General features: G+C 40.1%; 1 protein-coding gene across 3 annotated transcripts in view; it reads right to left on the reverse strand.

Moving 5' to 3' along the window:
• cntn1a (contactin 1a) overlaps positions 1 to 23,751 on the reverse strand; it is a 59,917-nt gene that overhangs the window by 24,738 nt on the left and 11,428 nt on the right. The window contains exons 1-3 of one of the 3 annotated variants that reach the window (XM_013270567.3): positions 17,790 to 17,944; positions 3,037 to 3,171; positions 494 to 532 (exon numbers count right to left, since the gene is read on the reverse strand). In XM_013270567.3, the coding sequence (XP_013126021.1) occupies positions 494 to 532; positions 3,037 to 3,091 (94 nt within the window). In that variant the 5' untranslated portion in view covers positions 3,092 to 3,171; positions 17,790 to 17,944. Of the gene's footprint in view, positions 1 to 493; positions 533 to 3,036; positions 3,172 to 11,035; positions 11,188 to 17,789; positions 17,945 to 23,751 lie in introns of those variants that run through there. The other 2 variants (XM_013270566.3, XM_005450996.4) reach the window with 2 other exon arrangements.

Raw genomic sequence — 23,751 nt, forward strand, 5'->3', positions numbered from 1 at the left:
ACCAAAGTGTTTTTATTTCTATAGGAAAGAACAGCAAATAGAAAACTTGGCAAATGCCAGTGAAGAGTTAGAACTATTTTCTTTTAATGCAAAAAGAAATCAAAACCCTTCTCAAAAAGTCTAGTGACAGAGCCTTGACTATAAACAGAGGCTGTCAAGAAGGCCACAACCTCATCGACCTGCCAGAGCAGACGGTCTCTGGTTTAGAAAATATAAATCAGATGGAAATGAGCCTTTGAATTTCGGTACATTCCTGCTTTTGATAACCCATCTCCATTTACTAGAATGCTCAAAAAGATTCAAAGGCACATTGGCAAAAGAAATATGTCTTTGGCCAAGTGTCAAAAGATATTCAGAAACCATCACACATGACACATAAGCTTGTGGCCTTTTCTGTGACCTCAAAACTTGATCTCTGACATTTATGAATGTTTTTGTTAAAGGGAATCCCAGCACAATATAGTAATTATATTTGACATATAATTACACTTACCTCCATAAAAGTCAGGTACCTCCCCAATGACAGATGCACCTGGAACATTTAACAAAGGATGTCAAGTCAAGCCAGCGTACAATCTTAGCTCTGTAAATATGAAAGACATTTTTCATAATATTAAAACAGAATGGAAGAAAGCAGTCCTACCAACCAGATACTAAAACATTCATCTTAAGTGTTCCGCACAGTTCTGTACTTAGACTTCATTTATACTTTTTGTGGCAGTGTAAGTCTTATTATGGGCCAACTGAACCACAGAATCACAGACACGCACACACTCACTGCCTATACTTCTGCTGTAGGCTAGTGTGTACTTGACTTTTGCCCAACTGTCATGGCAGTAATGTCACATTAATCTTTGTTGGGGCTAAACTAAAATGTCAAGCCAATGTTCTCTACCCACAATAAAGACCAGAGACTGCTGTTTGGCTGTTGTCTGCTTAGATGAAGCAGCCGTACTACACCTGGATTTGAACTTCAGCTATACGTGTACGATGCATGCAGCTGGTATAAAATACAGCTGATGGCGTCATAACAAAAACCAGAAGACAAGATAATACCCCTGTTTTAGACTCTCGTCACTGGCTTTATAAATGACTTTAAGATTTTACTGATCACATCTAAACGCTTCAGGGTTTACAGTAATTCTCTGCTACAATACTGCTCTCCTGTGAGCCAGTGTACAGACCCATATCCAGAGATAGGGCTCTACTGTCTGCATCTTAAACCTAGCTAAAGATAAAAGATGACCGGTCCTTTGCCGCTATGTATCAGAGGACCTGAAGTGTGCACAGTATGTGTCACATCACATCGCATCATGCTTTTATTATATATTAATAAAAAAAATCATACGTTTTGTCTTCTGATTGTTTTATCCCTCATTTCTTTGTATTGACTGCCTCCTTACAGCCCAGACCCCAACATTACTGAAGCAGTGTGGGGTCATTTTGACAGAGAATGGAACAAAAGGTAACCAGCATCCAGAAGAAAGGTGTTAAATTTCCTTTAAGAAGTCCAGACAACTACTCCTGAGGAGTATTTAAAGTAAATTACAAGAAAGTTGCCTAAAAGAGCCCAGCCTGTGTTGAAGAAAAGGCAGTCTTATCAAACTCATTAGAATTGTGCAAATTCTGTTTCTGCTTTATATGCTATATGTATTATATTATAGTTTAATGTATGTTTGCACATATATTTACATTATATGCACCAGATCTGCCGTACGTAGTTGTGATTCTGACAAAACTCAGTCATGGATCCAATTTTCAGTGACCATGAAGTTACATAGCAGAGGACGTACAATGAATGTGTCACGTGAAAGAATCAGAAACAGAGAACGTACTGTAGCATTGCATCCTCAGGGGAATGATAAATATAAAAATCCAAATATTTTTTATGTATGTTATTTATATGTGATTTTTTTTTTTAAAGCAAATAGATGTTAATAAGCGCTGTATGTGTGATAATGTTGGTGCAACATTCCATTCAGATTGACTCACATGTTAAGGAGGAGATAGGACACATGCAGACATGTAAACATACATACGCTACGATCATCATAGTAAAATGATTTTGAGAAAGATGTGTAGAGCCCAGAGAGTCACAGTCCACATGCTCTGATTCTTTAGCTCATGTGAAATCAAATTTGAAACAAGTGAGAACTGCCTGTGGTATAGGGACACAGAAACAAAGAGAAGGTTGTTTCCTTTTTAGACAGGTCATTTTCAGGCCTGCTTCTGTCTACTTTGCTTTCTTTCCAACACAGCATATTGCACAGCCACATGCTGCCCTCAGAGGCACAGGACTGCCAGCTTTGGCCTATCAGATATAGCCTATGTATCTTTTTTTTGTCATCTTTTTGCCATCCTTTGAATTTATTGCTACGCTGTAACTACTTAAACCTGTCAAGATTTCTCTGCTGCATTACAACAAAATCCACCTTAACTGGATTGATTAAAATTACATTTTTATATATTTTTTCTTGAAGCACACATGACTGCCAGCATCGTTAGTTTTCATAATGTCCTTTGGAGCTGGCATTTATCAGCTCGTTCACACTTTGTCATTCTTGGTCTTCATTCATGGACACACTGACAATCCAGTTTTGACAAGTGTGCTACTATGCGTGCTGCCAGCCACCTGTATGATTTTTATCCTTTACGCTTTGTAGCTGGAACCGCTTGTCAAAGTGTGCATGAGACACTATTTACTGACAAACTGCTACTGCCAAAGGAATCCCCGACAACCGGGTTTTTACGCAGCAATACTCGAAAGGTGAAGGGCATGCGAGTAAATGAAAAGCTAAATGAACAAAGTCCTTTTGAATGCTGCATTACTGTTTGGAAAGAAACTTGTCAGGGAGCAGCTGCTCAGCTAAATGCAGCATTTATATATATATATATATATCACCAGTGTCAAGTCTGATTTCTGTCATTCAAATTCATTAAATTAAAAAAAAGAAACAATGACTCAAAACAGCCATAATATGATACCTCAGAGGTTGTTTGTCTAACTATTTCCTTTGAGTTTAATGTGCTACATACCCGAACGGGTGCATGAAAGGACCAGGAGATGGAGCAGCAGGGTGAGGTGCAACATGATGTTGAATTGAGGACCACCTGGTGGGGTTAGAGCCAGAAGCTCAGCTGATGGAACATTAGCAGGACTGCTTGTTTTTCCTAAAAGAGATAAAGAAAAGGAAAAACAGAAAAGCTGACAGTTAGAAACATCAATTTTGTAGCCAGTACAAAGTTCACAGATAGATTTAAAAAAAACAACCCCAGTCCCTGAGTTTCTCAGTATTAATTACTATGGCAAAATAATGACCAACAAAACGTAATCTGCTAAAGACGGTCAAGATAATGAGACAGGAAAACAAGTATAACTAAGAACAAGGCCAAGAAGAGAGTCAACTACCAAAGTAAATAAGGAACTAACTGAGAGGATGACAAATGAACACAGAAGTAACCATACAGTATAAAAAAATCAGTGAGAAAACTACCACAAATCACGGAGTATCTACAACTCTACAACAAGAGCTAAAAGGCTCAAAATGCAAGAGCACAAATGTTTTAAACCCTAAGTGAATAAACAAAAAATAAACTAAGAAAATAGATTCATATGAGAAAATAGGAGGAAAACCTTTTCATTTCAACAGGCACTGGAAAGAAACATAAAAGTGTTTAAAGACAAGAAAAAGGAGATTATTAAAAACAGAGAACTCTAGAGAAGCTCTGTAGAGAAGCTCTACAACATTGAAGAAATGCACAAAGAGCTGCAGTTCAAGACTCAAGACACGGAGAAAATAATGAAGGCTTGCAAATACTTGACGAAGCACTGCACAGAAATGCAGGAATGCTTCAAGCGAAGCAGCAACAGGAGGCAATGCACACAGAAATGCAGAGCAAGCTCCAAGACGTGGATAAAAAGCATCAAGCGCTGCAAGTAATGTTTGATGACACACTGGCAAGGAATCCCAAAATGCTTAAAGAGAAAGAGCAACAGGAAGAAATGCAGAGGGAGATCCAACTTATTCTCCAAGACTTGGAGAACAAAAACACTTTTTTATAACGAAGTCAAGGAAAAAACCATGGAGCCCAGGAAAATAAAAGGAAAGAAGAAAAGGAGGAACTGGGAAAATATGCAGAGATGCAGTGTAGGATGCAAGAAATCGTGGGGAAAAAACACAACAGCTCCAAGTACTCTACAAAGGCTTAAAATACAAGAATGATTCAAGAAATGTAGAAGAGAATCAGGAGTTACAACACAGCACAGTATAACAGAAGAAGACACACAAGCATGAGGCAAAGAAAAGTCAGGAGGAGAAATACAAAGAACTGGACAAAAAGTTCAAGAAATTCAAGGAGCAAAACACAGAAACAATCGTTTAAGTAAAAAAACCCGACAGCTCGAGTAACAGTTTCTGAAAAAGAAGAAAAAAGTGCTTCAGGTTTTTCCAGAAGAAGACCTCTGCTGCTTCATCACATAATCGTGAACAAAAGCTGCCTTCTCTTCCTCCATCTTTTTCCCCATCTCTTCTTCCCCATTACCTCTCTGCCTTTCTCTCCTACCTCCACTACCCTCTCCCTCCCTTCTTCACCTTTTTCCCTCTCTCCCCCTCAACCCCCAACTGGTTGCGGTAGATGGCCTGGTACTGATGGAGGTTTCTTTCCTCCTCACCATCGCCCATCACCCAGTGCTTGCTCATAATGGATTTCTGGGGTTTTCATTCCTCTGTCTCTTTCCTCCTTTCTATCCCTTTCTTTTTACCTCTTTTTTCCCCATATACTTTTCCTTTACGCCACACTTTTTCCCTCTCTTCCTTTCCACTATCACTCCCAACCTGTTTCTTCACTCCTGAGAACACAGGGTAAGGTAACAGGGTGATAATAAACACAATCAATCATAAAAACATCATACTCTAGAAGTATCTGTCATGGTTTCCTGATCCTCCTGGTTTGACTCATCCTTTTCTCTCTGTCTCTCTCTCTCTCCTCTGGGTCTGTGTGTGTGTTTATTATTATTTTTTCATTTTTATTATTCAAACCATAGTCTTCATATCACAGCATTACAGTGTCTCTAATGTGGAAACAGAATCACGATCAACTTGTGTCACAGCACATAACAAGTTCAACCAGCCATTCGTCGCCACTACGTGGACCATGAGCAGACAATGACAGTGAAAATTCATCTTCACCACGTGTCTGATTCCCGTCAGCCTCCAAGGCGTAGGATCCTTGAAAGGTTGACACCTGATGATTGGCATTTGGACAATTTCCTGAAGGAACCCTGAGCGCTGGTTTAGCTGAGCGGGTATCTCGTCTATCACTCACTACCCCTAAAATCTTAACGCCACGCCACCAGCTCTCAGCCTCATTCCCAGTAACACAATATGAAAAGCAACAGCTGTGTGTTTGTGTGTGTGTGTGAGGGAACACAAAGAGAGCTTTGAGAGAGATAAGAAGCAGAGGAGAGATCACATAAAGGTGGAAAATATTTGACGTGAAATTGTTAATTCAGTATCTTTATTTACTTAAGGGTGTAGAATCAGGTCACACTGGAAATGGTTCATGTGTTTAGAAGAAATTTAAATTGTGCTGCCTACAAAAAGAACCCACAGGGAAAGAAAAAACATTTTTTACATCTTTTGACATTTTGAGAGCCGGCAGAGTAATAATACAGAGAAAATTCTCCAATTTACTCCACAGTTTTGTCCGTCAATCAACCCAAACCTGGAGGCCTCGTCTACACTCATATATTCATTTTCTGGTGTTACAGCACTGAGCATCAGCTCAATACCAGCAGACCTGTCTGAGGTCATTCTGGTTTGGTGAGTGTTGATTAGTGTATAATTGAACATGAGGCAGACACTATTGATTCTTTGTGAACAGCCTGAGGTGTCAGCTGGCAGAGACTCAGAGGTGTGACAGTAGGATTGAGATATCAGCACTCGCCAGACAAATGGAGTCTTATTACAGAAAAACGGATTATGACAGAAGAGAGTGCATGTAATATGGCAGCTTTGCACGACACAAACAAAGCTGGACTTACTGTATGACTAAACGTTTTAATACGCCGACGCATGGCGGAGACGCACACAAAAATGAGCCGCGCCATAAACAGGCAGACGCACTGTAAACCATACCATGTGCGCGGTATGCTGGGACATGATGTCCGAGCTGCACAGCTCCTCGAAAGCCGCAGAGAAGGGATTTCATCTTTACGCTGGATTGTATCCTAGCAACACTTTTCAAAAGCACCAGTTTCTGTGCTGCGGGGGGTCTTTTGTGACCGGCAATCAAACTACGCAAACACTCATTTTAATCTAGAACAACGCTGCTGTTGTGGAACGAAGACCTGGGGTGCTCTGCTCATCTATTGAAGACATTCATCTCTTAATGTCAGGGAAAGGCCGAAAACCCGCCGTTAACTAGAACTCACCCTCTCCTCTCTCCACTTTGCAGCTATACTGCTACTGTAGATAGCTGTAACTCATTAATCGTAAACGTTTCTAATAGATGCACTTAAGAGATTAGGGGATACCACGAAAAGCCTTCTTATAGCATTCAAGTACAAAGTGAAAGAACAAATCCCATCACTTGAGTGAAAAACCGTAAAAACACATAAGACTGGTTCAACACGGCAAAGCAGCAGACTCTGAAAAACAATAATCGTGCCTCCTTCTCTTTTATCTTATTTCAGCAGCCTGAATTCACTTGATGAGCGCTCCAGTCATCACTGTAAATCACAGGACCCCGGACGTCTTCCCCATAAATCATACTTTGGACGTGGCCAGAGCTGTTAACTGTTACTGTTGCAACCAGTGTTGCTTTGCTTTATGAATTTCAATCGCATTCTCTCTCCTTGCTCCTCTTAGGATTCCCAGCCTCATTCCCCCAAAATCGAATTTTGTCAAGTTAAAGTCTTCTTAAGGGCAGATTCTGGGATTTTTTTGCTCCACTCCATTGGCCAATACTGTCATTTGCTCTTTTTATCACAACCCCACAATTCCCTAAGGGTGCTACTGAAGTGAAAGTCAGTGAACCCCCTCCTTTTCTGTGTTTAGCCTGATGTGAGTTGCATAATTGAGTAACTTTTTTTTCTCCTTTTTTTAAATACTCAGGCGGCCACAGTGAAGTAGGGAGGAGAAATGGACAGGAAAGAGCACAAAGTAACCGTGTGGTAGACTTCAAAAACAAGCTCAAATACCATCCACCACCCCCCACCCCTGAATACCGCCCCAACCCCCCACCACTCCTTACACATACAATCATAATCACCGCCACAATCAGTCATTAACAACAGATTTGCAGTAATCCTACAAGAGGAAGCTAAGACGAGGTTAACTCTGGATTGGTCTTAATCAGTTTGAGAGGGGAAAATGAGCACTGCTTAGACACAGCATCATCTCCTGCAGCATCCCCGTCACGCCTTATTTCACAAGAAAAAAAACATGTCCTAAATCCAGTAAAGACAAACCGACAAATAAGTGATTGATTGAGGATATAATTAAAAAAAACAGCTAAATAGAAGATAATTAAATTTATTAGTGCATGTCCTTCAATGTGAGACGCCGCTGCTTGTCTGTTGAGTTTTTGGTCATCCGTGTGCACCCAGAAAGCAGGTTTGTAGTAGGAGGCATGTAGGAGTCCATGCCCTGAACTTCCAAATATATTCTGTGGTTTGGGGCACCAAGACACCAGCAGAAGTTTCTTAATCATCTGTCTTTATGGGTGTTTCTTATAGAATGAGGACAACTATAGTTTTATTTCACTACCTAATGATCGTGATGTGCTGTAAATCAGTGTAATACATTTAAAACATGATTAGTTGCTTCATTGCCAAACGTAAGATGACAATATTTACGTAACTCTCTTCAGTTGCCACACAAAATGAGAAGTCACGCAGACACTTGGAGAACCTGCAAACTCCACACAGAAAAGGCCAAATGGTGGATTTGGCAGATTTTGCTACCTCTGGACGGCACAGTTTTCAGTGTTTGTAATACAATCAAATATGTTCAAATATGGCTGCTGTGTACTTCATATTTAGTTTCACAAATGTGAGTGTTTTAATCATGTCATGTAATCTCAGAGAGAATGCTCATATGTGCTTTATATTAGGGGTTTAAAAATATCAGATAGATAGATAGATAGATAGATAGATAGATAGATAGATAGATAGAGTAAAATGTCATCACAAAATAAAGTCATTAAAGGAGAGGAATTATGATGACATAGTGTGACATTGGGTCTGACATCATCTCTGAGAGGCAGCTGTGTCTTTGTCTGCTTTAAGGGGCACTGCTGTTCAGTCTCTTTAGCTCAATTCATCCAGAGCCCATGGAGATGTGTGTTTTTCTATTTTAGTTTAATGAAGTCATGGGGTTAGGATTAGAGGTTTTATACATACACATATACATGCAATGTGTTTCAAAATTAAAATTACATTTGGTTTTACTGGTGGCCCACTTAAACACATAAATACATGTTTTCCCCATCAAAATTCAGACAAGAAAGAGAAAGCAAGAAAGACAGAAACATCATTTCATCTTTTCATCCCTGGTAAGATCATAAAATCTTGAGCAGAATCGGACGCCAGCTGTAATCCATTTATTTGTTATGCTGAATCGGTACAATTTCGCCACAGACCAGTGATGATACATTAGTCTAGCCAATGAATTATTTATGACAAAATCATTGATTTAGATTTCAACTAAGCCATAGACAGCCCGTTTGTCTCGTGAACCCCGACACAGAAAGATGCTCTTCATATATTGTATCTGTGTGGAAAATAGGACCTTGGCTACAGGTAAAGATGTTCCTGTCTCTGAGGTGCCTAACAGAATGATTCAGTTAAGTACAGCACACAGACAAGGGCTATCCAAGCCTATTATACAGCAGATAAAACAGTAAGCCCCAAGACGCACACACAACTACACCTGCAGAAGACGAAAAAAAGCTGCTATCTCTGTGTTTTGTGAAGCATGGACCCCCTGTTGTTAAGCAGGAAATGGTTCGGCACTTGATGGAAAAAATAACTTTATTTTTCAGATTGTAACAGCTTGATTTCTCCCACAGCCAGAATACAGAATCCTTCCTTTCAGCAGTGTAGGAGTGTAAAGAGCAATGACATGTAAAAGCCGTTTCTTTTCAGCAGCTGACACCATGTTTATCTTGTTCCTGCTTTTTAGCAATTAAACTAACAATGTGCGTTAACCGTTTGTCTAATTATTCACTGATAAAGAAAATGATGCAATCAGATTCAACATCATCTAATTATGAACAACAGTACAGCCCGCAGGGGTGTACTTTTTGCAAGTTTGAAATCATGTTTCCATTAAATTTAGTGTATGTGTGTGAGAGACAGACACACAGAGAGAGAGAGAACCTCAAATAATGTTATTCTATCATGTCCATCATCAGCCTCAGAATAATGTAATCCAGCTGCAGATGATACGGTTATGACTGGCTCTCTTGTCTGTCCTCTCGCTTTCGCGCTCTCTCGCCCAACAGAATCTGTCATGCTAATGTAAGCTATTTATCTTAACCCCTGCAGTCAACACAATGTCCCCCACCACCACTACCTCCTCCAACCCCCCTTTGGCCACACAGGCTCAGCAACCTCAGCTGACCTGAATATCAATGACTACAGTCTTGAACCCACGAACACTGGAGTTGGCCCGCTGTATGAATTGCATTAACCTCAAATTAAGGAGCGTCTGTAAAATCATGCAGAACCAAGGCAGAAAATGGAGGGGAAAAGTGACTCGAGTCATTAGAACGATAACAACTTTTATTTTTGATGAAGCAGCTGTCACTGATAGACCACTCATACTGAGCAGCCAGCATCTAATGCTGTTTCTGAACGGTGAAACCATGAACCCACAACCTCACAGTGACAGCTGCTGTTTCTCCCATCATGGGTGAGTGTATTCTTGTACTTCTGCACTGATGATTCACACCTGGACTTTGCTCATTTCTTGATTTTTTGGACCTTCTTTTATTTTAAAAAGATGACATTCCGCAGGGGGAAAGAAGACACAGTGAAAACTATTACAAAAAAAGTATGGTGTTGTATTCGTTATTCGCCTTCATATAACATAACAGAATATGAATGAATGAATAAGACATCTTCTGCCTGGCACTTAGACGTCACCATCACTGTTTGCAAGAACCAAAAAAACTTTGCAGATTATTTTTATGTTAATGTAATTAACTGTGATGCAGAAGAGCAATGACCTTTCAATGCAACAGCCACGGCAGAGTGTGATTCGTCCCTCGGTACAGGAGGGTAATGCACGGGGAGAAAGCTTTCAGATGTGTCTTTCCAAGTATGGAAAGTGTGCCACATCATGTATGATAAATTGTGTCAAGAAAGGCAAAAGGTCAGAGGAGGCATGCTTTCCATCAAGAAAAGAGTGCTCCACTTAATTACTTCATGCCACAGCTGTCCAATAAAGATGTTGGCTAAGCTGTTTCTATGGGAGAGCGCTGACATTCTTTACAAGCTACATGTCTCGGTTCCCATTTACTAATGGAAATATACTGCAGTAAATAACTGTAATTACCTGGCCACAGAGTGTTACTTACACTTGATAAGGAAGCTGTATCGTAAAGTATATGAAGAAAAACAATCAATGCCTTCAAATTGCACAAAGAGAGGTCTCAGAGGATTTTTCTTTTCTTCATTGGCTATAGACAATAAATGGTTATAGAAGAATAAGAAGATTAATTTAAGTTCTCATTCATCCCCTTATTAGAATGTGTGGGTCTAACATTAGACCAGAGATTAACCAGACAAAGGGAATGTTTAAATATAATCATTAAAATAAGCCACAAATACCCCGTTTAATTGCATTATAGTGAAGACAAGCAGGGGGTTACCTATTAGTGGAAAACCATCAGCACTCTGTAAGAGTTGTAAAAGACACACAGAAAAACAATTAGGGCATGGTGTGTGTGTGTGTGTGTGTGTGTGTGTGTGTGTGTGTGTGTGTGTGTGTGTGTGTGTGTGTGTGGTGTGACTTTGCTCAGTGCTTACCTTGCTGCCGAGTGCTATCATGCCAGTGGCTATGTGACGAGATGAGCTACTTAGCGGCCCATGTCCCCATCCCCTCCAACATGCCTGCCAAGTGTCCTAAATACTCTGCTCTATTGTCTGCCTCAGAAACAAGCAATCCTGCTGGATGGAAGCACTCTCTCTCCAAGGTGCAAAGGAGGAGGGAGGGACGATAAGAAAAGAAAAGGCCAATTCCCCGACCAGGACAGGGAGCCATGCAAATGGGACGCCAATGAGAAGAAGCCTCCCCGCAGTGAGAACGCTTCACAGAGGGGTCTTCTCTTCTCACTGTGGCCTGGCTGTGGTTTAATCTCTTAAGCCCTCTGGTCCCACTCACAGATACGTGTTGAAACACCCACACACAGACACAGAGAAATAAAAATTGACACACAAATTCCCCCTCTCTCCCCAAACTTTAACCCCGCCCCACATTCACATCCTCACTCCTCGACTTTGCTCCATCATTAGCCTGGCAGGAAGCCACACATATCATCAGCACTGTCATAATCACCCCCTCTCTACTGTCAGAGAGAAAGTAAAGATAGAAAAGAAATCAATAAAACACAGGCTTCACTCAGGAACGCAGGACCAGCACAGTGAAGATAAGACATGAAAGAGTGTTGTTGCATGTTTGCTGTAAACTTGATGTAATTCTCCCAATCCCAAAGCGGATTTCTAATCTATATATATGTAGCAGAACGGCAGCAACAATTTGGCTATTCTTTGAATTCTTTGAACTAATCTCCACACGTTAAAAAGAAAACACAAGAAAGCAATCACTTGGGAAAGAAGGATTAAGTGTTCTTAGCTTTCTTTTACCTACGCTGGCCACAAGATTACTTATTACTTATTACTTCCTCCAGTCGGTAAAGTTATTAAGCATCGCACAAACGTAAACTGGGAGTCATCTGACCTCCAAAATGTAAAACTATGAATAAATGATTGAACCTGTCACTGTGCTTTATCTTTCAAACTGATCTTTACAAACCGGATGCAATATGTACAACACTGAATTATAAGTAAAATCATTATCTGATGTTATCTGATGTGTGTTTACTTTGGAAATAGATATAAAAAGGACGTCATGATTATTTACTAGGAATGTGGAATCTGTGTATCATTTTAAATCGTCTTATATTTGTGAAAAATAACTGCAATGGAGAAGTAAAGCTGGATGTATAACTGCTGGATAAACAGAACATATCTTGTAGCTATCTATACATTTCTCTTACTGTAAATACTAACAGCTTTATTATGTCCTTAGTACATACAAATATCTGCACTTTTCTCCTGTAAATAAAATAATAACTTTAAAAGTTTAGGGACCACTTTACCGCATCCTGGAGGGGAAAGAAAGAAAAGCTTTGCAAACCTGTTCAGTGGAGCTACTCATGAACAAACTGCAAAAGGATGATATATTATTCAGCTCTTCCCAGCTGTGAGTTTTTCACTCAGCCTGTGGGGGGTATAAGGTTTTTAAGTGCAATCTATTCTATTTTGGGGACAGGAGGCAGCAGTGTTATACAAACGCTCACACACTGCCTTTGGGTTGCAGTAACCAGGAAGATGCTGAGCAAGTGTTACAGAGCAGGGATTTGGTCGAGGGGATACCAGAAGGTTTAAGAAAGGTTTAGCCTTGAGAGGCTCACATAACAAATTCATCTGAGGAAGCTTTCAGTCTGTATCACCACAGCAGACAACTAGATACATTGTATGAAAATGCTAAAAGGAAAAAAATAAAGCTTTGCAGTGGGACAACAAAACTCTGAGTAATGGGGTTTTGTAATTAACCTTATTGAATTTCATTAAAATCACACAGAGGCCTCAAATCTTTCAATATTCTATAAGTCACCTTAAATATGGGGGTCATTAAACGTACATGCGTTATTATGGAAAATGAGAGAGCAAGCAACAGGAGAAATGTATTTTAGTGTTGGAAATGCACTTACAGTAGAATGTACCCAATGAAATAAGGTATCGATGGTACAAATGTCTGCACTTATCCTTCAAGTCATCATAGCAAATGGAGCGGTTCAACCGAGCTCCAGATGATGCTTGAGACCAAACCCAGTCTAATGACATCCATTAAGATGAAGCAGACGGTCCCTGAAAAAGTCAGGAGAATTGTGCAAAGAGGTGCAAAGTACAATTTCTTGCTTTTAGCAAGCACTCTACGTCTGTTCTTAAATCATGAGCTCCCTGACTAATCAAAACCAATGCAAATCTCTCAGAAGGAGAGCATGTGGAGCAGAGCACAGAATGCAGTGGCACAGCATAAGCCTTGTGTCTGGCTGGATTCTGCTTTTTCTTTCAGCATGATTTACCCAAGACTTCTGACTCAGCAGAACCCCGCCGGTGACGGGAATAAAAGAGGATCATTCCCCACCTTCTGTACATGTTATTAGAGATGCAGTACGTTCAGTTTAACAACACTACTCTGACCAGAACGGACAAATTTAGCAGGTGCATTTACAGGTATTTGTGTCCACATTTGTTTAGGTAGATATATTTCTCAGATATCGGATGGTTTGGTGTGCATTATTTTCAGAAAACCTGGCGGCTAATTGGACAACTAATAGTGTAACATTACTCCCTCCTGAATAGATTAGGGAGGGGGTAATGTTGCATTCCTCATATCATCTTCCTTTTTGTGACCTATTATTTGTTTTTCACTATTGCAGAACATACTGTTGAGTGATTGCTGAGGCAGTTTAAAACACAAAGATTAAAATGCTTTAAGAGCGACACACCTAATTTACACACAATGACTGAAGCCTAAAAAAACAAATAACAGATTTTCTTGTGTACAGAAAGCTTAAATGGTAAACTCCAATATCACACTTCATGCACATGAAGTCTTCTCCGCTGGTAAGGTGGCTCTCTTTTGAATAAATCAAACTGATTCTAATTTGTGATCATCAGCAGCGAAATTAAAAATCATCTGCCGCAATTAGTAGTTATCTGCACTTTATGATCAGCAGATCATGCACACTGGATATTTGTGCAAATCAATAAATCACTCAACTCTACTCTCTTAAAATAATATGTTGATAACATCCACTAGATTAAAGTATTTCTCACTGGAGGACGACATCCAGCTGTCATAAAAATCACTGCCCTGATTCATCCATCTCTATGAACATGTTTGATGGTTTGATGTGGTGATGCATGCCAGCAACATAATGAGCAGAATGGGCGCATGAAAGAGAGAAGAAAAGAAAGACACAGGTCACTGTTCATTTGTCTTGTGAACAGTGTCATTTTTGTACTACTGCAGAAGCTTCATGCAGAGAATTAGGGCTCAATGAACATTTTTTATTGGGTTTATCCATTTGATTCCCACTTTGAGCTGCAAGCAATGTTTAACTGATTTTATTCCCACAAACATCCTTTCGTCCTTCTTTGGCTTTGATTTCGTGCATCTGCGTGCTGAAGAAAGGGCTTCGAAATAAGGCACTATATGTGTTTAATCAACTCTGTATTACTCGGTAAGAAGTGAAGTGTTGGTTTGTGTACTACTCATCAATAACAGGTCTGTGAAACTGAGTTTATTAGCCTAATACGTACATAAATTAACCTATAATAGCATATGTCCAATAGTCCATGCTACAGTATTGGTTGATCTGAGCTGTTTGGACAGATTGACATCAAACATCTACGCTCTGAAAGATAAGTGTACGATTACACTCATCAGCCAGACACTGTCCACCCTAGTTAAGTATACAGTTAAAAGGTTATATGCAAGCTTTTGTTCTGTTGAATGTGCACCCATATAGTAAAGGAGGATTTCATAACTTATCTCATAACATGACTGTCACTTACCCATGCATGCACCTTACAAAAATGCATAAAATGTCAGGCTTGGAAAGTGTTCAGGTCCTGCTGTCCTATATAAATTTCATTTTAGTCAGTTGTTAGCTTGTTGCCTGGCAATGTGATGGCATCATAAAAAAGCATTCAAGTTAAGGCATATTCAAGTCTTGCAAATAAATACTTATATATCTCAAAACTGAAGTGGAAAAATTGAATTGAACTGAACTGTGATGGATGGATGAACTGAACTGAATTATGCTGATACAATGGTTTTATAAGGTTTTATGGGTGCATAAATGCTAAAATAAAACCTGGTCATTTTAGCCCTCTGGGAGATGGTTGCTAGGCAACATGTTGATGTCATAATATCAGATACTGAAAAGACCCTCCATGAGACTAAGATGTAACAGTTTGCCAAGTCTGGTTGCTCAACTCCTGACTGTGTAGGAGGAGTTCATGGGAGAGACAGACTGAGATTTGGTGTATTAAACTAAGATAATGGTAACAGACTTCCACTGCTGCTGTTCGTGCTTTATGGATATAAGAACAGGCAACACTACAGTCTCTCAAATGCTTAAATTGAAGCCAAAGTAAATTACTCCTGATTACTGTTGGGAATAAATAATTTTCAGTGCCTCAATTATGCTATGCTTTTTTATTAATAAGTGTTATAAAGTTATATAGCGTAGTATTAGGTGGGCACAGCCCTGAAAATAAAGGCATGAGACTATGTGTCCTTGGGGAGTAGAAAGCTGCAGACTCTCGTTCATGCTTGCCTGGGAAAATATAGATAAGAGGGAACCATTTTCTTGGAAAGTTACTGGAATACTGTTGTTTAGAGCTTCTGTAATAAAACTGTCAGGGGCACACCACCATTTCGAGATCCGCGGCAATGTGTCTTGCAGGACACATCTCCCTTCTAGAAGTATTGTAAAAGAGAAAAGTGTTAAATGGTCTACTGAGCAGTGTTTTGTCTTCCAGCCGATGCCTCTGAGGAATCAAAAGAACTCGGTGAAGTGTTGATATTTAACATTACTCAGATATGGTTCCTCCTTAAAAGCCTTTTAATACTTAGAGTCATTCAAAGAGAACAGAAGCACAATGAACTGCCCAGGTTTTGACTTAGGAGAAGAGACTACTTGGGCCCACTCTGCCGGAAAGAGCTTTTGTGTGCATGTTAATGTGAATTTAGGTAAGTAAGGTTCCTTGGAAAAGATGTTCAGCTCTTGTTGCAAGAGGTTTTTGCTTTTGTTTGTCAGGCGAAGAGTTGGATTACTCCGATTGCTTGACAGAAAATGAAATCATTATTATTATTATTATTCTCATTATTATATATTTTAAAAGCTGGATCCGTGTGAGACAAATACTATATCTATCTACCTACATATACAGTATCATAGATGTATACTTTTTTTTTTTTTACTGTAGACTGTGACTTTATGGGCTGAGCTATGGCATCTCAGAACTAGTTTTGAAGTCTGTCTGGAAATGAAAGGTGTCTTTCTAAACAGCAACGATGAAGGAGTAGTTTGAAGTACGGCGCCTTGATGCATTTTCACCCCTGCACAGCTGACGAAATGTTACAGCAAATGGTTGACACACTCAAGGTGTGTGGCGAAGGGGTTCCTAACACTAAAGGTTAACATATCTAACACAACCTAATATATAATCCTAAACCCAAAAACACCACAAATTTGCTTCATCAGGATTATGTATTTATGTAGTTTTAGTCATTTTCAGCAGCAGCCTGATAACCAATCAAGAAGCAACCTCAGAAATCAGGTTTTGACAGAAATATTATTAAATCCAGACCAGTGAATGAAATCATGCTATTCCTGCCCTCATTTAACTACAGCATAGCAAAAAACAACTGAAAAACAGAAATGGGTTTCTGATGTTTTTAATGGAGTTCGTATACACAGAAAATGAAAGCAATTTCACCTTGAGCTGCAGTTCGATGCACCTATTTGGCAGATTTTTCCATAGAAATTTGCTGAAGTGAAAATTAAGTTTGTTTGGCTGCTTGAAAAGATTTCTACTGTACTACCATAACCCAGTGATTAGAAAACCGTATGCACATGCAGGTGTGCCATACAAAGGTGCAGAAACTGAGCCAGGTGGTCGACTCCTACCACGGGACCATCAGCTATGAAGCAGTTAGAACTGTGTTTAAATACAATAATGTGCTTAGAACAACGCACATTAAGGGCAAAATACATATACAATACATATTTTGAGGTGGCTATTGCTTTAATAGGCATACAAAGACCCAGTATATCAAAGATATAGCCTTGATATGAATATATCAAGCATGTTTCATATAATGCTATGTAACAGTCATACACACACAATAAAAAAGAAATGAAGCAATGAATATTTATTGTAATATTAGCTCAAAGATGCATAAGTAAAGTAATGCCTTAAGTAAGAAATGTAAATAAGACAAGCCCCAGAAAATCGTCTATGCTGAACTAACAAATATAAATATACAAAAGAAGGAGACAGTGTGTAGAAAAGGACACACACACTGTGGGTGCTGGATACACAACCACTTTCCTTATACCAACTTACAAACTCCTGTACAGTCCCACACATACACATGCACAGACGCACACATACAACGCTTCGATAGGTTTATCCTTTCAGTGTGCAGCACTGCAGTGTTAGGTAGGATGCTTCATTCTGAGAGGCAGATAATGAGCTATTCCCTCTGCAGAGGACAGAATCCCAGAGCCAGCAGAGCTCAGCAGTGCTACATGCTTTCTCTCTCTCACACACACACACACACACACACATACAAACATAAGTTGCAATAAGCCAAAAAAAAAAAAAAGCCAGCAAAACTTCCTAACTCTAAGCACTCCTCTGGCTCCACCACACAGTATACACACAAACCAAACACTGAGCCTACTCTGCCACCCACCTCTGTTCTAGAGCGCACAGCTCTGAGGCGCACAGAGACCCCAACACGCTTGCAAGTACAGTCCCGTTAGCTTGAGTTGGCAGCAGTGAAGCCGGCTGTATATATCCCTGCTACAGTATGCCTGAGGATAAACTGCTAGTGCTGGCTAGCAACCGCTGTCATGGCATCCTGGACCCCTTCTATCACAGGCACTCAGCGGCGCAGAAGCCCCCTCCATCGCATACACAAATGTATTATCACATAAACACTGAGCTGTCAAATCAAAGGGCTCCCCAGCTGTGACCTCACATCACAGTGGAAAAGGAGGAGGATGCGGGAGGGGAGGGGCTGTTTGTGGAGTGTTTTTGCAGTGATATTTCAGGCTGATATTGGCGTGTGTGGCCAGAAGGTACAGCAGCCACAGCAAGAAGGACAAAATTACCACAACAAGGAAGAAAGAGGAGGAAGACTAGAGCATGTACCACGGGGAAGGATGCAGCTGTGAGGGGGGAAGAAAGAATAGTTATTACAAACAAAATGTTTGCTGCAAAGGTGGCAGCATGCTGTGGGAGGGAGGGAAGAAGACAATTTAATTTTGATAGCTGTGAGGGCTGCGTCCATTCCCACAGCTGGACATAAACTTTACAGTCCCACTGGAAGAACAGCATGAACCAGCCTCACAGAGGGAGCAAGTGCACCAAAGAAATAAAAAAGAAACAGGAAAAAAGCAAAGGTACATTCAGTGGCTGCAATCTCCACCTTATGCCTCATCCACTCACCCACTCTGGATAAGCTCTTCCTCATGTTGTTGACTTTCTCTTTTTCCCGCTTCCTCATCCTGTTTTCCATATTCTTCTCCCTCTCCTTTAGCCCTGTCCGCATCTATCATCTCCTGTTTTCTCCATCTCTTCACTTCTTCTCTCATCCATAATGGATGGTTTGGAGATATCCTCTTCCTGTAGTGGACCCTGTGTCCCTGGTGCCAGTCAGCTTGTATTGATTATTGCACCAGAGGAGTCATCAAGGCATAGATAATAGGACCTAGAGTTGCACTAAATCTTCTGCATCATTCCCCTTCGGGGAGCGGGTCCATGTTTTTCTGTCTTCTACTGTCAAATTGTACATGAATCCAATTAGCAAGTGGATTCACTGGCTTTGAATTAAGTATTGTCTGAGTGTCTGTGTTGGGGGGGGGGGGGGGGGGGGGGTATAATTGCGTTCTTATGTCTGAAAAACAGATGTTAAAAGCAAGACTGAGCAAGAGAAAGAGCAACAGTGAGAAAGAGAAAGTCATAGTAGAGAAAACAGAGAGCCTCTAGCCTCTACTATGTCAATTTCATCCACAGGGCATTAATCTGGATTATACAATCAGAAACAAAGCAAGACACACAACTGTTTATGCTCAGTTTTCACCAAAGTAGCGCACAAATTGTGTCTTCCTCTTGGCTATATTTGTGTGCCACAGTCTGACGCATGCCACATTAAGGTTCATTAAACAAGATATCTCCTCTGTGCTCTGGCCAGCCTGTCTCTCCTTTGACCCAGGCCTTCATATATAGGTCAACAGTGGCATTCAAGTGACTGATGTATGTCACAAGCACAATACTGCTCTTTTTAGGACTGGACATGCAGTCAGTCACGCCCTGCAGCATTATAATATAACAATATGTAGGGCAAATCAGAAATCTAAAGGGATATCTGTTGTTCTCTTACTGCACCACCTCCTTAGAGGAAGGCTTGGCGAGTTGCTCTTGGTACTCCAAGAAGTGTTGAATCTTGAGAAAGCATGGTAGGGCTTCAATAAATGGAGCAATTTTCATGCTCACTGAGCAAAATGCATACAATGCAACGTGGGTGGCTAAATGCAAGGAGACAGGAAGAAATATGGTTGGAAAATAACTCTTCGAACATGTGATAAACTTTGGGTGTCATGTGAAGGAAAAGTTAGACGGACATAAATGAAAAGAAATGACATGGTAGTTTATTTTCATACTACATCTTTCTAATAGAGTGAGTGTTGTTTATGTGTATAATAACAGCAATAACATCAGCAGTACACTATGTATATTTGAAATTCATAGGAGAAGCCCTTTTAAGATAAAGTAGTCATATAGGATTAAGTTTTATTATACATAAATACAGTTATATAACAAGGCCAGAAACTTGGTTTGAACTGTAATATGAAAAGGTGTTCAACTGATACGTTTTTATAACTTTTTTAACAAACTTTAGATAAATACATATACTATACTATAACACTTCTTATTCAAATTCAAATTGTTTCTTCATTATATATACTCCAAATGACAAAAATCTGGGACACAATAAAGGGAGAAAATGGGCTAAAATGTGATTTTTAACCAGCTGACGTTGCGGTTAAGTGGCCAGTTGACTACACCTTTGATTCAAGTCAGTCGTGAGGTTACTGTACCTGCTGTTCCTTCATACAATGATTCCAAAATGCTACAAAAATGACAGTCATTTATTTAATTGAAATTAATATCATACAGGACTTAGCAATATAACATCTGAAACCAGTAATGTTGACATTAGTTACATTTTTACCATATTAGCTGTTTATTATTTACCGGTTAACTGAATATTCAATTTAGCTGCAATGTGAAAAAGACGTGCACATTACATCCAATCAGATGACCCCCTAAAGCAAGCACGTGGCGACAGTGGAAAGGAAAAACTTTTAAGTTAGCTTTAGCTTTTAACAGGAAGAAACCTTTTTGTGATTGTAACAGTGATATTTCGCTGTTATTGTTATGTAAATCTATATTTAGACCAGCAGTATTCATGAGAGTGGGGGAGCCCATTTAGTAGCGTCTCTAATAACAATCCTGGCTTTTACTCTCATCCACAAACATCCTTACAACAGCACAGAGACCCAGAGGAGCCAAGCGAACAGCAGCAAAACGAGTACTCCCATTGCCTTGTGGCAATCAAAGCCCTAAGATATGAGGATTTTTTCTGGAGTGGAAAAATAGGTTTGACACGTCAGCAAACAAGGTCATAGCACAGAACACAGGTCCCATGTTTATGCTGCCAAGTGTTCTGTCAGCTTGAAACTCCTCTATCTTTCTCTCTCCGCCTCCTTCAGTGCAGAAACGGTCAAAGAGAAACAACTTTAATCTCTGCCACAACAGCAGAACAGGCAAGTGGACAGCTTCTAATGAGAATAATAACTGTACACCAAAGCATTAACCCGACTCACAGAAAACAGCATCACCAGATCACTCCTCCTTTTTCTATTCACAACCAGCCTTTCGATTTTAGGCTATTCTGTGTTCATTATTCTCATCTTCTGAGAAGACTGTGTGAACAAGCTGCAGGTGAGATCTGAGCAGAGGAGTTTTGAAGTGGGGCTATTAGCAGAGACTTTTCTAATGTGTGCGCGATGGCTGTTATCTTCACCTTGGGTTGCAGAAGTTTGATACAGAGTCAGACCAAAGAGTCCTCTTCTCTGTACGCCGCTTAATTTCTGTATTTTTCTTCAGCTTTTAAGGAGAAACTCAGACAATCAAAACTGAGCGATTGAGTGCGTGGGTGGACGTGTGTGAATGTGTAGTATGCTTAAGTGCAAGTTTGCTGAAGACTCCAATGATCCCTCACCTCAATACTTAAGTGGACCTTTTCACAACCAGCAAAAGTTATTATGAAATGTCAGACAAAAATATACCTGTCAAGCACACAAGGCCAAAATGACTATTGAGGCTCAATGCGAGTCAGTGACTGCTGCAAGCAAGGCAGGTGCTTCTTACTGCAAAAGATAAAGCGATGCCTTTGCGGATAGGTGTGTGAGACACCAGCCAATCACTGGCATTTAAAAATCAATTCACACTCATTATAATACTCGGAGTAATGCCTGGGAAACAGAAACCAACAGGAGCTCAATCGATGTTTGTCAGGATAGCTCTGGTGAATCAAAGACAGTGGATCAGCCTCCCAGTATTGATTCGCTACTCATACCTTAGCATCACTCCTAAAACCCATTGACACCAGAATTAGCATGATTAGAACAATTTATTTCTTCCTGTGCTTCTATTAGTATTTCTGGTTTTACTGTTTCACACTGAGATCTAAGGCTTATCCCCGTGAGCTGTTACAATTGCGTTATTCTCCATTTCTACAGTCAGTAAAGCTGGTGGGGGGAAAGTGTTTAGAGTCTCAATACTTTTGGACAAAACTGACTTTTTTCATTCCTGCTTGTTGAAGACAACAGTAAATTCATGTCCCTTAGCAACACAGTGAAATGACTTAGCAGGCAGTGGAGTGAAGCGCTTATTGCTGTGTCAGTTCTCACAGCATGCTGATTGATCTAAACCCACCAGCCTGACAAGATGGATTATTGGATGATCGTGATCTCACAAGTCTTGCCAGAATCTAGATGCCTCATATAGCAGGGACTTACTGACAATGGGAAAGCCATAGTCATCGTCTTTATCTAAAATCAGAGTGGGTCTTCCTAGATCTGTCAAAAAGACCATGTGAAATGATCCCCCTCTTCAGTTTACTGAACAGCAATGCACAGTTTACTGTGCATTAGTGTAATGTACAGTTTGTCTCTTACTCACTGACCAATTATGAGAAGCCCTCTGCCTGCTTTATACCCCGTGCGCCATTAGGAAAAATTCCCTAGTGGGTTTATATTGGTTTTATTATCACAATATTACAGTGTAGTAATATTGTGATAATAAAGTACAGGCTATATTTAATGTACTACTACAATCATGTTTTCAATACATAAAGACCCTCGTATTTTGACAAGCAATCAGTTAATACAAATGCAACATATATACTCAAGTCCTTTCCAATCAGTGGTGGGTTGTTGAAGAATTCAGGATGAGCACTTTTACACTTTTTAAATACTTCTCATATTTTTTATAATCTCTGCAGAATCTATAGCCACAGCTTCACTCATATTCTTATGCCAAACCCCACAGCCACATAAAGACTGCAGAAAAATAAATGAAAACAGGAAAGGCAGACAGGGGCAACAAATTCATGCCGAGTGTGGACGTGCTCAAGCGTTGGGAATGATAATTTAATTTGTTGAACCCATTGTGGCTCCCACTGCTACCGTAGCTTTGATGCAAAAGGAGCCCATTTGCCAAGGGCAGCGCAGAACAATTTGCAGCTTTAAGTCACCAGGACCTGCAGAGATTTGTTTACTTCTAATATTGCCTATTTCCATATTTCTCTCCAAGGCGGATGTGGATGGATGACAGATTATTCCAGAAATTGAAAAAGAGAGAAACAAATCCCTTGGCACTCGCTTTCTGAACAGCACTGGTGCCTGTTTGTCTGGACCACAAAAAGAGGTTGGGGAGAGCACACACTCAGGCCTAACAAGATCTCTGCTGTAAAAGACACATGCTGAGTTGTTTACTTTGGTGACTTACCGCTTAACGATTCATTAAACCAACTCAGACTCAGTGAATCCCAAATGAAACATCATAATGCCAAGTTGGGTAGAAATGTAAACACCCTTCGATCTTGCTGATAAATAAGTCATTAAAAAGCGAATGAGGAAATGAGATACCCATAAAATATGCTTCCTTGTACGACACCGCATTTATATGATGAAAGGATTTTCTTAAGATTAGAGATTTCCCTTTCTGAAATTTCTCCAAAAGCATTTCAGCTCAAACAAGAGGCCCAGACACCTCCTCCAGAGTTCAAAGTAGACAAGACAAAGCTGGCTTTATTATTCCATTGACTTCCATTTACTGTATTGGCCTGTGCCAATGCTTTTAAGCAGCGGCATGGATATTCATGCCTACTCATCAGGAAGTCTTCCCTCACGACTTGTGCCACTGCAGGCTCTACAGTCTCTCTCAATGGGTGCATTTGTGTGTGCAATAATACACCCCTGTGACTTGGCACTCGAGGACCCACTCCTTGAAAAAGCTGCAAAAAACAGTCAGCATGAACCCTTATTCAAATTGCTGGAAATCTGAGTTTGAAAACTAAGACA

This window comes from Oreochromis niloticus, linkage group LG7, assembly GCF_001858045.2.
Source record: "Oreochromis niloticus isolate F11D_XX linkage group LG7, O_niloticus_UMD_NMBU, whole genome shotgun sequence".
In the NCBI taxonomy this organism is placed as follows: Eukaryota; Metazoa; Chordata; class Actinopteri; order Cichliformes; family Cichlidae; genus Oreochromis; species Oreochromis niloticus.